General features: G+C 36.7%; 1 protein-coding gene across 1 annotated transcript in view; it reads left to right on the forward strand.

Moving 5' to 3' along the window:
* Positions 1 to 2,809: 2,809 nt before the first annotated feature.
* The window catches only part of ros1 (c-ros oncogene 1, receptor tyrosine kinase), a 38,337-nt gene continuing 23,949 nt past the window's right edge, over positions 2,810 to 17,197 (forward strand). Inside the window, exons 1-8 of the mRNA XM_056477300.1 lie at positions 2,810 to 3,182; positions 3,260 to 3,305; positions 3,423 to 3,571; positions 6,334 to 6,469; positions 6,561 to 6,765; positions 7,579 to 7,655; positions 10,282 to 10,407; positions 13,121 to 13,305. Coding sequence (XP_056333275.1) covers positions 3,051 to 3,182; positions 3,260 to 3,305; positions 3,423 to 3,571; positions 6,334 to 6,469; positions 6,561 to 6,765; positions 7,579 to 7,655; positions 10,282 to 10,407; positions 13,121 to 13,305 — 1,056 coding nt within the window. The 5' untranslated portion in view covers positions 2,810 to 3,050. The remainder of the gene's footprint in view (positions 3,183 to 3,259; positions 3,306 to 3,422; positions 3,572 to 6,333; positions 6,470 to 6,560; positions 6,766 to 7,578; positions 7,656 to 10,281; positions 10,408 to 13,120; positions 13,306 to 17,197) is intronic.

The following is a 17,197-nucleotide window of genomic DNA, read 5'->3' on the forward strand; positions in this document are numbered from 1 at the left end:
GTGTAAAACACAACCGGTTTTTACAAGAGATGCGCTGTTAAACGTATCTACAAAGGTTAGCTTTAGGAGATGACTAGTACAGGTTTATTTACCAAATTAAAGTACAGATTACAAGATAAATACATCATATTTCTCATTTTTAAAATGATTACACAAAGTCACATGACAATTCTTCCCTGACTGGCTATAAGATATAACAAAGGTGAAGCATCGCCATCCAGAGGGAAAAACTGGTAAAACATGCACAAGATGTTGCTTTGTTGTTTGCTTGAGTAGCCAGTCTACATTGAAAAATGTTTTATGTAAAATAGTTTTAAATTGAACAACAAATATAAAAGTGTAATAAATATATAAGTGTATTTTACAAAACAACAATTAATATTACTGTCTTTTTATTTAATACACTGACAATATGAATAGGGAATCCCCTGTTTTAAAGGGATAGTTCACCCAAAAATGAACATTTTAAAATAACAACTTTTAAAAAATGTTCAACCTATGTCTTGTTACTTGCTGTGTCTTTAATATTTTCGAGATTAATTTCGAGATTAATTACAACTTTCTAAATGAAAATAATTTTATGCCTTTTCAAAAATAATAATTATACCAAAATTTACTCACTCTCAATTCATCCTCAGTGCATATGCCTTTAAGAGAAACACAATTGGAGAAAATGTTAAATTATATCCTGGCAGTGCAATATTTAGACAGTGAATAGTGTTTGAGATTTAGAAGCTCTAAAAATGCATCCATCTGTCAAGAAAAAATCCATACAACTGCAGTGGGTAAATGAATATATTCAGAGAACATTCATTAGCCAACTGGAGACGTATGGATTACTTTTATGATGTATGGTGCTTAAGAAAACTTGAGTACTACCATACAAAGTTGGGAAGGGTCAAGAAATTATTTAATATAACTGAAAGAAGAAAGGCATACAGTATACATCTAGGATGCATGGCTTGAGGTTGAGCAAATTATGGGATCATTTTCATGTTTGGGGTAAACCTATTGCTGTACCCTGAAAAAGGCATAGACGTCATTTTCGTTTAGATATTCGTAGTTAATCTCGAAGCTATAATGAAACAGCTAATTCTTTTTAAATTGAAAAACAAATACTTAGTTTTTGCACACAAATGTATCAAAATTTAGCATTATTTGAAATCCTGAAAAATATTTATAGTTCATTTTGCTGTGCCACTCTCACTCTAAAATGTGCCTTTGATTATATACATTAACTTTGGAGAAGGTAGGCTATATCTGGACTAAATACACTGAGCAATTAGTTGACTTTAAAAAAGTGCATAATCCTATTGTGTTATGCACGGGAAGTGTGTAGTGGTAGGGATCCAAATGCAGTTTATTTAAAGATATTTCAGACAGGCAGTGATCAAATCAGTGCAAGCAATCGTATTGGGCAAATCCAATGTATATGCACGGCTAGGGTTTTTCAGCCAATGATAAACTTACGGTGAAAGCTTAATGTGACCATTTTCAATTTCATAAGGTTCCTTTTACAGCATCAGTGTTGTAATGTGATCAAAATACATTCAGTTAAATAGACTTGAGCATTCATTTAGTTGTTGAAGCGTAAAACAAGATGAAAGACAGCATAATCACTAGCACTGTTACGATCAGCAGACAAGCTCAGAAACTCTATTGAAAGTACTGGGATAAAATAAATTGTCATATTTTAAAGACATGGCAGGGGAAAATGGAATTTAATGCAGTGCTTCTTGTCTGGTCTGAGACCCACTTCATATCGTATATCTATCAGGCAGAGAAGATCACTGATTTTTAAAGAACTCAAACCTTAAATGTGGCAATTTTATAATAGCAATACAGTTCACCAGAAGCACTGAGGCTGGCTGAAAATTAAAAGTCTGTGTGCATATAGCCCATTGAGTAAAGCTGCGGTCACACTGGACTTTTCTTCCCATAGACTTCCCTTCATGTTCAGACCGGAAACGCTAGCTCATGCGACAAGTTTCGCGGTTGGCTGTGTTGCAAAGTTGAAGCTTGGTGAACTGTGACCTGCGAAATCGCATCACATGATTGCGTGAGACCAATCGAAGATTAAAACATGACCTCTTTGGACAGAAATTTAAAACATGGACCAATCGCTCGCTTTTGTTAATGTCTAATCATCTTGTTTAATCCCGTCCCTTTTCGCAGCGCCAATATACACTGACACTGAAGAGAAGAAACTGTTGATTAAAGTAATTATTTTTGTTTCATGTGCGCACGAAATGATTCTTGTAGCTTGATGATATTCCGATTGAACGACTGAAGGCATATATCAATGGTCTCAAACTCAATTCCTGAAGGGCCGCAGTCCTGCATAGTTTAGCTCCAACCACCTCCAACTCACGCATGCTTAGTAGTCAATAGTAGTCTTGAACACCTTGATTATTTGGATCTGCTGTGTTTGTTTAGGGTTGGAACAAAACTGCAGAGCTGCGGCCCTCCAGGAATCGAGTTTGAGACCTATGGCATATAGTCTGATTTGAGGATTTTTTAAATCTCTATTTTGGGGTGAACTAACTCTTTAAATTAATGAACTGCGCATATTTATAGAAAATTAAGTTAAGTTAACTTTACAGTTCCAAGTTATAATGGCTTTACTCACTTTTTCATCACTTTTTACAGTGTTTCTTTAGTAACAATGCACTGAATGTATTTTGTTATAGATCAAATTCACAACTGATAGCAATTACACTTTGAACCATTAAACAAACACTTCCTCAAATCCACCAGCAAAACCTGTGAAGATAAGACCATGTTTTACAACCAAGCGGCCACAGTTCAGTCTGCGTAGTTATCCACCAGTGATACATAACACATACTTTGACAATATTTGTACGAAACGCCCGTTTCCGTCTGTTTTCTGGTAAGACACACCTGTGCCACACCGAACAGGTGTCCAGCCATGGTTAAAATGTGTTACGAATCGATATTTCAGTCTACTTCTAACAAATATCATGTGAATGATTACACCATAGATTAGATAGATTCACGCTGGGTGTGTTTTGACATTCGGTGCATGTGAAATGGAAAAGATTTGTTGGAATAGGAAGGAAATTACGGCTTTGCAGTTTCTTTCAGCGCTGCTACTTGAACTCATTTGTCTCAGAGCTTCGTCATGTTATAAATGTCCTATTGATGCTTCAGTTCACCCCATGGTAAGACTCTTCAGATTAGTTAATAAGCAGTATTGATTTCTTTACTTGCGCTAATGCCTGTATTATTGTAATTCTAGACCCCCAGAAGTGGCTTCAAACAGTGCTCGAATGCCATTTGCCAAAGTGAGTAGGACTCCTGCCAGGATTTGTAATCAAATTTACGATTTATTCTCGTCTTTCTCTTTGGTGTCTGTTTACAGATTGCTTTACAAACATTTACATTCTTCTTGCTGTCTGTAGATGTTGCTTGTGAGCTTGCAGCGCCGTATGCATCCTGGATTGGATCTCATAACATCAGTTTGACCTGGGAGTCCCTGAATCAGTCTGATGTGGTGTTTGTTCCTCAGTGGACCGGTCCCAGTTTGTCCGGGATTTGGGCACAAGCTGAGGTAGTGGTTGTGTTTATATTCGTACTTTTGTGTGTGTTTAACTCTGTCTTTTAGTCATTTGTACATTATACATTAAATTGTAGTGAAATAGTCAATGGTCAAAAACATTTGATTGTATGTCTGGGTTATTTTAATTGTAAAAATTACTAATTTATTTTAAAAGCTATTTTTACCATTAGGATATTTGCATTGAGACTATTTTTTCCAAACCACCTATCAATAATTTAGTAATAATAATTAACAATCACATGTTGATTAAACAAGACAAGCTTCAGTGTTGGGTTGAAATAATCTTGGCTGATAGTTTGAAGCAGCTAAGAAATACTAGATTCTAAAATATTAAAAAATAAAACCTGAAAACACAAGTTCAGTGCTATTCTATACAACATGCCCTTGGTAGTTGTTAAAGTATTGCTCAGTGTTTTTTAGTGTGTTGCTAGGTGGTCACTAGGTTGTTCTGAGTAGTAGTTTGTAGTTTGCCAGAGGTGAATACTAGAGTGGACTGGTACAGTTGTTGCTAGGGGGTCATTAGGGTGTTATGGTTGGTTGTTATGCAGTTGTTAGGGTGCTGTGCGGTTGCTAGATAGTTTTTAGGGTGTTATGATGGTTCAGTAAAGTTGCTAGGGGCTTGCAGGGTGATTACCACTGTAGTGTGCTTTGGGTAGTTGCAAGGTGGTTGGTGTTAGGGTGGTTGCTATGCAGTTGCTGGGGTATTGTGAGTAATGTTGGGTATCCATTGGGGTTATGTCGATACCGGTGCTAAATCGATACTTTTAAAATGGTACCAGTGCCAAAACGGTGCCTGAACCGATACATCTAAGCCACAAAATGATGGTGCACGACTCTAGAAATTTTTTTTTAATGATTTTAATTGTACAATATTAATAAAGTTTAAAGTATACATCAATTCATATTATATATTTGTTTTGATCATTTGTTTGTTTGCATACATTTAACATTTGCATTATGCAATTCACATTAGCTTACAACTAACCTGTGGAAAGGCTGTCATCAAAATCAGGGAACACCTTTTTTCTAGGGTTGAGGTTTGTGACTACTTTTAGATGGACATCAGTAATCTAATGATTTGCCTTAATCTGAATAAGACAATAATATGATTAAGGTGTTTAGATGAGTTGCTTTTTGAATGTTCCTTTTCTGATTCTGCTTTACATGTTACAGCACATAGATTGATTAGCGTCGTTGCGTCACCACGCTATCCACATTTCCTCATGAGTTTCATTTTAATTTTTAAATTTTCGACTTTAACTGAGGGCGACGCGGTGGCACAGTGTGTAGCGCTTTCGCCTCACAGCAAGGAGGTCACTGGTTCGAGCCTCGGCTGGGTCATTTGTCATATCTGTGTGAAGTTTGCATGTTCTCCCTGTGTTCGCGTGGGTTTCCTCCAGGTGCTCTGGTTTCCCCCAAAAGCCAAACACATGTGGTATTGGTGAATTGGGTGGACTAAATTGTCCGTAGCGTATGAGTGTGAATGAGTGTGTATGGAGGTTTCCCAGTGATGGGTTACAGCTGGAAGGGCATCCACTGCGTAAAACATATGCTGGATAAGTTGATGGTTCATTCCACTGTGGCGACCCCTGATTAATAAAAGGACTAAGCCGAAAAGAAAATGAATGAATGACTTTAACTGCAGTTCAGCACTTTCACTTTCATTCAGCAACATATTGTTCATGCCCTTGTCACAATCTGAGATATTGGATGAGAATATGAAGTAAGGACTGGTGGAAGAGTGCTGTTTTAATGGAATTTGATACCGAACCCTGAATGGAAAGAAAAAACCTCCGCATTTCGTGACGCGGGTGTCTGTGGTCCTTTAAGGTTATCAAAAATCACTGTTTACATTGTAGTCTAGACTCTTAGTCAGAGTATTGTCTTAATCATATTAAAATCAGAGTATTGGTGTCAGTGTAAATGTAGTCACTGAAAGTGCCAGATGATGTCGCAAGCTGTCAAATTCAGTGCATTCCTCTGCCTCTAAGTTGATTCCATGTGCCAAATGTTTCAAATGTTTAATAAGTTTAAAGTGTTTCCCCCTTACATGCATTTTTGTGAAGCATCTGCTGCACGTTGTTGTGTCAGAATCCTTGCTTGTAAAATATAGCCATACTTTGGAATGCTTAGTTTATGTAAATTTGATGAACGTGATTATGTGTGTTGATGACTCTCACCGGATTCGCTCACTGGATGTGCTGTACTGCACTGTACACAAGTTGCCTATGTGTGTGCGTTCCCCAGGCAAGAAGAACAAACGCCTAACATCATCGATGGTGTCCGTATACCTCAAAGTTGTTTAGAATGAAATGTTTAGACCTAATGTGTGCCTTTGTACCCCTTGATGCTTCTTACGTCCTTGTCGCAGCACCAGTGGCCCTGAAATTTAGATGCTGATTCGGTCTGGTGCATACGGTTACACAGGTACCGGTACCCAACCCTGATTGTGAGTGGTTAATAGGAGAATGTTATGGATTGCTATGGTATTCTGGGTTTTTGCTAGGGTATTGCTGTGTGGATTCTATGGAAATCTAGTGTTGTTGTTAGAATGTTACTATGCTTAAATCATATTAAGTATAAATATATAACTATGATAAGTAAGTAAAATTGTACTTTGCAAATATTTAGTGCATTTTAAGACTCCCCAAGTCCCAATTTAATATATTTGAAAACATCACCTACGTTACAGTGTAGGCTAACACTTATACAGTTCTTCACAGTTTGTATTAAAATGTCATTTTTCTCCATAGAATGTCACTGAATCTTCATACACAGTTGAACAGTTGGAACCTTACACCTACTATACGTTCAGGGTCTGGGCTGTGATATCAGAAACGCAAGCTTGTTCTCCAGCAAGCCCTTGGTACCAAACCAAACCTTTTGGATGTAAGAAATCAACAGTAGATAAGTAACAGTCTTTTTACATTATGTTCCAGTATCGGTAGTTTGAATCTGTTTAATGTGTTTCTCTTGAAAGTGCCCTCTAGTCCATCCATCGAGAGTGTTGAGAACGTCTCTGGAGAAAGTGTGGAGGTTCGCTGGACTCCACCTGAGAAACCACGAGGACCAATCCTGGGCTTCAACCTCAACCTCACATCCAATAAACACAACATCAGTGCAGCAACCGGAGGAAATGTTTTCTCTAACACATTCTACCCAACATTCCATAACACTACATACAGGTAATGCAGACCCATTTTTATATTTCTGCGCTTTATTTTACACAAGGGTGCGAATTATACACTGACGATCGGGGGGGTCAATTTTTTCGTTGTTTGCTAATATGCCTCAGTGAACCAAATTCATATATTTATTTTGATCTAATTTACTAATCAAACTTGTTAGTGTGTTTTCAGTGTTTTGGGGGATTTTGAGTGGTTCTCAATGACGTTTGTGAATATTAAGTAAGCGGTGACAGATTTGCTTTTCTGCACCTATTAATAGATGACCATGAAAGACTGCATGTATTTTTTATTTTACTTTTTATTTAACTTCCATGTGCGAGCCAATGTATAATAAAATACACTAAGCATCTTGTTACAGACACCTACAAATGCCTTTTTTAAAGAAACATGTTTTGTGAACACTTACACTGTCTGTTGGTGCTCTAGATTTGCCGGTTTCAAACCGATGGATTAATATTTTTGGCACAAAAATGCATTCACAATGGTATGAACCATTATAGGGGTGGTTATATGTATATTGAAGTTACTTATTATTTTAATTAATAATATTATTTAAGATACAGATCAGAGCAAATTATTTCTTAACTATTAAAGGGCAGAACCACCCATCTTGTTTTGATGTCCTTCAGGGGGGATCAAGCGTTAAGTCAGAACCCCCCCAAATCCCCATATGATTCGCACCCTTCTTTAAACCCATGAACTTGGCATTTCAAGCACTACACTGTGGCAGTTTGATGTTACTATTTTTGTATATTAAAAAGAATGTAATAAAGTTCTAAAATAATGATTTTATTTGAATGTGTCATACAGAATCTCCATAGCTGCCGTAAATGACGAGGGCCAGGGTTCAATTGCTGAAACCAGCATAACAACACCGGCACTAGTTGGTAAGTTTAGTGACACTTTATACCAGGGCTGGCCAAACTTTTCATATAAAGGGCCAAAAAGCAAACTTGATTGAGGGTTTGATATTGCATACGGATCCTGAGCATACGTCAATAGCCCCGCCAAATTTATACAGTGCTCCCAGGACAAATGTCATTCAACGGCACTGGTCAAGGCTAAAGCCAATGTGAAGATGCTGGACTTTAGTGCCGTGTATGGGTGTAGTAACGAGCAAACAAAGAAAACAAAGTATGAAGACAGAACATTTCATAGGTAAGATTTAGTTTTTTACATTTTTGTATGTTACGAACTTTTGTGCTCAACAAGTATTGATGATAATACAGTCACTTACTGCACTGATCATAAGGTAAAGTAGAATCAACTCGCGCTAATTACTAGGCTTATGCTAGTTTTGTTGAATAAACTAAACAAACGATGTAAATGAAATATGATAACAAGATGCTGCAGTTCATGAAACGTATTATTGTCGGCTAAGAGAACGAGTCGTTCATTACGGAGATTCATTCACAAACGAATCGCTCCATGCATTAGAATGAGAAGTGAAAGCGGGAGATGGGGTGTGTTTCAGGACATGGATTAGATCAAATTTAACAGGAAGGGAGGATAATATATTTCCATGCACACAAACACACGCTCTTTGTCAGCAATGACCACTTATCCACCGATGTAGAAAAGTGATGTAAAATTATAATTTTCGTAATTTCAAAAAACAGTTGCATACTGACCACTGGGAAAACGCCAGATCACAGATATATGTATATATGTGTATATATCTCTAGCTCTGGATGGTCAGTCCTCCACAGCACCTTGGTCCCACATTCATTTCAAAGGAGCTGTACTAAATTGGCGGCTCTATTGACGCATTCCTTCCAATAGACAACAATAGCGTAGGCGACATCTAATGTAAATATCTATAGGCCAAATATATATACCAAACCTGTATATATTAAATTTGCCATGGGTAATTTCCTAATTAATCTGGTAAATTTTTTAAATAAGTAGAAAACGTTGCTTTAAGTTATCTTAACTAATGCAGTGTCATTTTTAACGTTTAATAATGAACTTAATACAGTAAAAACATAAACAATCCTATCTATAACGCAATGGAGTTCTTGCAAACACATTAGTCGAGCTGCTCCTGCCTTTACTTTGATTTGCTCGCAGATATCTTATGCATTGTCTTCTATCGGTCAAGTGACCGTTTTACATTTTAAAAGTCTGATGTATTTACAACATTTGATTGAATCATTTTATCTCAGTTGGCTTTTTGTAGCTTAGCAATAAAACAAATCAACAAAAGGTTACGTTAATTTTGAAATGTCGATTTCTGTCAAAGGAATTCACCCTAACCACCTCCCCATCGTTCTGACTCTCTTTTCAGATGGGATGGTGGGGCAAATCAAAGCTTACCATGGGCTCTTCTTTCAGCATCTCTGATTTATACTATTGTCTTAACCCAGTAAGCATTTTTTGTTTGTAAAAGATGTCTAATAGATGTCTAATAGACGTCTAAAGAGTCCTCTTGGTTAAAACAAGGCTAAATTTGGCTGTCAGTGAAAATCAAACAGACATCTAAGAATGGCCCATAACCTAGACTAGTCATCAAATAGACAGATTAGACAGACTTTATATATGTAGTCTTTCATTTTTGTTTATTTGCTGACTAGTCTAGTTTTGGCCTATTCTTAGCCGTCTATTTGATTTTCACTGACAGCCAAATTTAGCCTTGTTTTAGCCAAGAGGACTCTTTAGACGTCTATTAGACATCTATTAGACAACTTTTACAAACAAAAAATGCTTGCTTGGTTAAGACAATAGTATAAATCAAAACTAGACTAGTCAGCAAATAAACAAAAATGAAAGACTACACATATAAAGTCTGTCTAATCTGTCTATGTGATGACTAGTCTAGGTTTTGGGCCATTCTTAGATGTCTATTAGATTTTCACTTACAGCCCAAGTTTAGCCTTGTTTTAGCCAAGCTGTCTACATTTAGATATCTATTAGACGTCTATTAAACACAAAATTTTTTGCTAGGAAGTTATGTAGTATTTTGTTATTTATTATTATCACTTAAAATTCTGGTACAATATAATGATAAAATATAGGATAAAAAGTTTAATTGTATTTTCATTGTATATATGCACTACAGCTTTGTATATAGATGAAGGTTCTGTACAGACCTTTATAATGTTAGTTTAACTTTTTTTGATGCATTGTGGTCAGAGAGTTACAGAATCAAATATAAAGAAACAGTAAGACATCAATTGTTCCAGTCTATCAGCAGAAAACAAAATAAGTTCACATTTTCTTCCTCTCAAACAGTACAATTATAATTTCTTGCATCAAAGACAATTATGGAAGTTTTTTCTTAACAAAATAAAATGAAAATGCTTAAAAGATCAAACAATAAATCAAACTGTCTAAACAACTACTCAAATCAGAAATCAAATGCTCAAACTATAGTTTTTTTTTCAATTCACCTTTATTTGTATAGCACCTGCAGTACTTCACCATTGCTTGTTAAACGTTTCTCAATGCACTGTGATTGCATTGACTTGCAATAAACAACAATCATATCATCACTCCATTTGTGCTGGCTTACAGGGCAGGACGGAGGCCGCTGGGTCTTTGCATCCAGATGGAGCTCTTTAAGGATGAGAGAAGAGGATGCCGATTTCTTCACAACAGCACAGTGTCTCTCAGACAGTCGGATCGAGGGCAACATCACAGGTTCATTCTTCCTCTAATCAATAACATCTCCACCACACAAGAGTGCTCGTAGGAAAGACAAATCATGAATGAGAGCACTTCAATACCTCAGGTGTTTCTCTTACACGGAGAGGCAGAATCTCTTAAATGGAGAGCAAATTTGTCTCCTGAGAAAAGCCAGCAGTAAAGTCAAATTTATTCTCTAGTTATCTCGACACCAAGTTATACAACACGTTATTTATCTTTTTAGCTCGATGCTTTGTCACTAAAGTTGATTTAAATTTAAATTAGCTTTAAAAAAAGCCACCATTTATCATGAAGAGTTTACTTTTGGCTAGAGATGCACTGATAGGATGTTTTTTTTTTTTTGTTAGTTTTTTTGCTGATGCTGATAAAGATTTTTTTAAAAATTAAAACTTTCTGCTGACTTTGATACAGATATTGGTCAATTGGATACAGTATTATACAATGTTATCTAGTTTTTCGAGAGGGGTCTGGATGCAGACCGGGTGCGGTTGCAGTCTGAGCTGAATGCGATGCTTTTTAATGTGCACAGCTAACCCTGCCCCTCACCGTGACATCACTAGCTCCATTTAGTGCATTGGGTCTGACAATGGTCTGAGACTTGCGGTTTCGGCTTGCACAATCAAGGCTGTATCCAGATACTGTTGGGTTTTTCTGCATTAAATGAATTGTACTGAACAAGAACTTGGTCCAGAATCAAACAAAAAGTGCTCAAGGGTAGCTTAAATGATGTGGGATAAGGGATTTATCAGAATAAACAGCAAAAACTCAGTCCAAGGCACTCGAAAAATGTGGACAAAATATTTAAAAGTCTTTATTCACATGGCTAATCCTTAAAAACTGCACTTGCATGTTTTGGCAGAGAACTGCCTTCCTCGGGGTAACAGTGATCAGGTGTGTCTGGAGTTTCTTTTGAAGGTTACAATCTCATGATTCATTAGAATATATATATATATATATAAATGTTTGTTTCTTTCTCTTTTTCTCTGCTTTCATTTTGTAAAATCCTTTATTATAATAATTAATATTATTATTATTATAATTATTATTATTATTGTTGTTGTTATTATTGTTATTATTTTTAAATGTGACAGGAAGGGTTGACAAATACTGTAATTTTTTTTCAGTATTAAAACAAGCTGTATATCTAATCTTTTCTATTTGAATAGACTGCATCAGTCTTTTATAATGTTATAAAATATTTCTACTTCAAATAAGATATTTGACCTTTCTATTCATTATAGAATCATAAAAAAAATTGCAAAAAAAAACTATATTCATTTTTATAGAATGAAACCACAAAAAATGTATAAATAGACAAATAATATGTACAGTGTACAGAAAATGCACATACACATACAGTTGAAGTCATTATTAGCCCCCGTTTGTTTGGTTTTTTTAACGAAGAGATTTTTTAACACATTTCTAAACATAATAGTTTATTATGATTATGATTTGACACTGATTTATTTTTGTCATGATGACAGTAAATAACATTTTTCTAGATTTTTAAAGACACTTCTATACAGCTTAAAGTCACATTTAACGGCTTAACTAGGTTAATACGGTTAACTAGGCAGGTTAGGGTAATTAGGCAAGTTATTGTATAACGATGGTTTGTTCTGTAGACAATCGTAAAATAAATAGCTTAAAGTGGCTAATAATTTTGTTAAACATCATTTGGGAAATATTTAAAAAAGAAAAAAAATTCCAAGGGGGGCTAATAATTCTGACTTCAACTCTCTATATATGCATATATATATATATAATATTATTATTATTGTGTCATGAGACTGTAGCATTCAAAAGAAACTCCAGACGCAACTGATCACTGTTGCCCTGATGAAGGGAGTTCTCTGCCGAAATGCATAGGTGCAGTTTTTAAGGGTTAGCCATGTGAATAAAGGCTTTTAAATATTCTTTCCACAATTTTTGAGTGCCAATGAGGCCCAATTAACATTCAGTGTTTTTTGTTAATAACAAAATGACAATCTTTAAAAGTTTTTTTTTTTCCATTCAGTATTTTTTAACAACATTAATTTTTATTTGACATATATTTAAATTGTATTTAATAGTTTAAATTATTTATGTAAATTGTACATTTTGCTGCTCCAAAATAATATTGACCCACTTTCTTATATTTTTCAAGACGTTTTAGCCCACACTAAGCAATGGTTTTAGCTCTATATTACAGCACTTAAGCCTGGTGCAGACCAGTTGATTTCACAATACACATCTGACATTTTGTACATATTAGATGCAGGTCTAATTACATATGATTTGTCCTCTGAATAAAACATTGGATTATTCAAAAAATATGCAATGCATTGGCTCTGTGTAATTAATACGACTGGTATCTGCATTTTTCATATTATTGCCAGTATGCTGATAGCTGTAAATTAATCCAATTTTGGCCGATAAATATCAGTGCCCGATACATTGGTGCATCCCTGCTTTTGATGATTCCTGATGAATGCTTGATTCTTGATTCTTGATTTCTGAGTTCAGTATTGAAACATTTTCAAATAGAATTATTTTCAAATAAAAGCAGAGCTTAAATAGTTCCTGGCAGGTCTTCAGCACATTACAGTTCTATATCACTATACAGTCAATGTTGTACGAATTCAGTGGCTTGTTGTCCATTATTCCATATTTACAGTAAACAATGTTTGTTTATTGACTCGCATAATTAATGTTTTTTTTCTTACAGGGGTGGCCGTGCATTACGATTCCAACCATGTCTACTTCTCTGAGGGGTCTCGTATCTGGGTTAAAGGGGCTGGGAATCTCACTGACCACTCAGATCTCAAACTTCTGCACACCGCCCCGCTGGAGGTCACAGCATTGACTGTAGACTGGCTTTATTTGAGGATTTACTATGCTTCTGGTGGCAGGGTGTGTATTCGCTGTTTATTTCAGTAACTTGCACCTTTATTTGGTGATACAAAACTACTGTTGAGATTTAATTTAATTCATCTTGATTTTATAGCACTTTTACAGTGTAGATTATGCCAGAACATCTTAATATAGATGAAGAAAAGTTAATTAAAAAGCCATTTACTTAAAGACCCCATATTATACATGAAATAGGGTCATATTTAGGTTGTAAGGGTCTCCAACAACAGTCTAATATGCATGCAAGGTCAAAAAACACTTTCATGGTCTTATAATCTGCATTTATTTTTACCTAATTATCCCAGCGATTCCCATATGAATCGTTCAGCGATTCATTTGTTCCCAAACCCCTCCTCAGCGCGAAGCTAATCTGTGCTGATTGGACCGATGACAGCCTGCTGCGATTGGTCGACAACACTGACAGGCTTCAGCGCGAGGCAGAGTGAAATGCCCAGCTGCTAATCAACAATATAAAAGTAGTCACAGTGCACACACGCTTTATAGTAGATTTTGGCTGCCAGTGCGTGAATGTAAATACAGACGATGGACTAGAAAATACTGACGACTAACTATTTTATTGAGCAAAAAGTCCAAGAACTGGCGAGGAGATCTCCTAGCTCGTCACAGTCTGCTCTTCACACACACACACACACACACACACAGGGCCGGCGCGTCCAGAATAGAGACGGCTCGGCGACGACACCTCCCTCACCACCCGCGTCCTCAGTTATATCCGCGATTACCCCCCCCCCCCCCCCCCCCCCCCCCCACCCCCCGGTCTTCGATTTCAACCGCGACACCCCCCCGGTCCTCACTTTACAAACGGGTCCCTTTTGTTTTCACTAGTGGGTTGAGGGCGGCGTGATCACCATTTGCCTAGATCCTCTTCAGAGGAGACACACACACACACACACATTAACCTCCTAAGAGGAGACACTCACACAAACGACCCTCCTCAGAGGAGACACACACACACACATTAACCTCCTAAGAGGAGACACTCACACAAACGACCATCCTCAGAGGAGACACACACACACACACACACACATTACACTCTTCCCCAGAGAACACAACACACACGCCTAGAGCGCCAGTTCAGCTTGCTGGGTGCAATTTAGACACCTCACCTCGAACCTGAGCTGAACTACTTTGAAACTTGACCATTGCATGTGTGTAGAAACAGCTGACGATCCGTAAACAAAGCGGCACGCGTCGCATTTTCAACGTGGCTTTACACGCGATATGAGAATATAAAGAGTTAACCTGATACAGTACATGTGGTTACAAGTAACAAAACACAACTAAATGCATAATTTGCAAGCTAGAGTAAACGAGGCAACAGTTTTAATCGCACGTACTTACACTTGTGAAATGAGGGAAGAAACTGATCCATGATGCACTGATCCATGTTCTGACAGTCTTTACTGATCCTTCCTTTAACAAACTGAAGAAGTCTTCTTTGTAAGCATGTTTTCAGAAGCACTCAGAACTGCTCAAGGCTGGGCTATATTGCTATGGTTTCATCTTTGGGTGAACTGTCAATAATATCCCTCTGCACAGCATCACTTCATTCGACCGGTGTCTGTCTTTGTGTCTGTGTGTGTGTGACTTTTTTTCTGTTAGTGGGCGGGGCCGCAGGTTTCAAATCTCCCGGGTTTGCACGCACAACTACTTGTGTTTCGTAGCCACGTCATCACGAAACACCTAATAACTCGTTATCAAGACGACTCGTTTGAAGCACTATGAGTCGACTCTTTTATAGATGAATCAATAGTTTTAAACACTGTACACTTACAGATTTAAGCCTTAACTGGTTATTTCACTTCACTTAGAGCTGTGTTACACACTACATGGAAGGGCATTTTCAAAAACCCATAATATGGGCTCTTTAAAGTATGCAGTGAAACACAGTAGATCCAGTGATTCTGGCTGTTGACCTTATTGGGTATGTATCTATTGACCTTATTCTGCTACAGTATGTGGAAGTGCACTCATTTTTGCAATTGTTTTAGAACTTCTGATTCAGTTGCCTATGGGAGACATAACTAGGTATAATAAACAGCATAAAATGGTCAATCTACTTGCCCAACAAACAAGTGTGTTCATGACTACAAATAAAAAGAAGAATATAATCAGAAAATATCAGTTTGCAATATTGAGCAGCATAGCGAGCTGTTTTTAATGTCTAAAAATCAATGGAAGTGAATGAGTCAAAAGTCTTGAGCCAAATATTTTCCAATGGCGAGCCAAAGGAATTTCACAGTTCATGGGAGGAAAGTACTTAACTAAATTATGCAATGACATTTACTCAGGTTTGCAGTAGTTGGTATTTGTATAATTTAATTCTCCCCACCGTACCAAAAAGCATATCTTAGCCCAATTCGTGCTGCATTGTTAGTAGATTCCACACTCTTGATTATCATAGGCTCTGCATGTTTACGATCAAATTTATTGCACATTATGGCAATGAATTGCAGCATCTCTTTTCTTTAATTGCCAGTAGGTCAATAAGAGAATTTTCCATGTCCATCTTCACTTTAATCTGAGAATTATGTGTTATTTGGATGTGTTCTGAAAATATGGTCCCAAATATCATAGATATAAATCATATAATGTAATGTAATGTTTTAACAATGGCCTTTTTGAAGCTGCATAAAAAAGTTGGAGGGACCACAGAATAACTTTCAGTGAGTCCCTTTCATGTGTATTTAAAAGTGCATACGACAACAGGAATAAATAATGCTGAAAAACACAAGGGATATGACATGATCAGCAGAGTTAACTCATTAAAGATCACTTATTAATAGATATGAGCATTTGATAACAATCTTGCCAAATTAAACCAGTCTTTAGGTCTAGCATAAAAATGCCATCAGTAAAACACTGAAACATCTGTTTCAGCAAATTAGTTCATCAAGTGGATTAGTTCATCAAGGGATGGCCATGGAATCAGATGAGAAGTGGATGAAAAAGTCTGTAGGTATGACAAAAAGGGATTGTCCCTTTTTGTCCAGGTCCTGCATTGAGGTCTTAAAGTGCATCATACAAAGGCCCTCTGCATATAGACAAACATACAATCACCCCTTCTAACCCCTAACAAAACATATATACAAAACCAAAATATATACAAAAACAGGACTACTTACATTTGAGTTTAAGAACAAAATGTTCCTCAAATGAGGGCACCAACAAAGCACAGCAGAGTGAAGCTATTCCATGTGCTGAGTAATGTAATGTAATGTGTTTTTTTATATAGCGCATTTATTCTCTATGGCCATACACCCAAAGCGCTTTACAATTATGAGGGGGTCTCTTCATATCATCACCACCAGTGTGCAGCGTCCACTTGGATGATGCGATGGCAGCCACAGGACAACGGCGCCAGTGCACTCACCACACATCAGCTATAGGTGGAGTGGAGAGATATTGATTAAGCCAATTCAGTGGATGGGGATAATTAGGAGGCCATGATGGGTAAGGGCCAATGGAGGGAATTTGGCCAGGACAACTGCGTTACGCCCTTACTCTTTACGAGAAGTGCCATAGGATTTTTAATGACCACAGAGAGTCAGGACCTTGGTTTACATCTCATCCGAAAGCCGGAGAGTCTCATCTGAAAGCCGCTTATGAACATATTTAAATGTCTTGGTACTCCTTGCTCCACAGACTCTCATTGTAATTATATTACTTTTGGTAGTTATACATTTCCAGCTTTATATTTAACTTCAAATAGAGACTAAAATGGCAACTATTATGATTTAATATACTGAATAATTAATATAATATGATATTAATATAATATTTACACTTTAAAATCATTATTTAAATCATTCTGAATACCTTGTTCCATAAACTCTCATTGTAATTGCATTTCCATTAGAAGAATGTG

Source organism: Danio aesculapii, chromosome 17, assembly GCF_903798145.1.
Source record: "Danio aesculapii chromosome 17, fDanAes4.1, whole genome shotgun sequence".
NCBI lineage: Eukaryota > Metazoa > Chordata > Actinopteri > Cypriniformes > Danionidae > Danio > Danio aesculapii.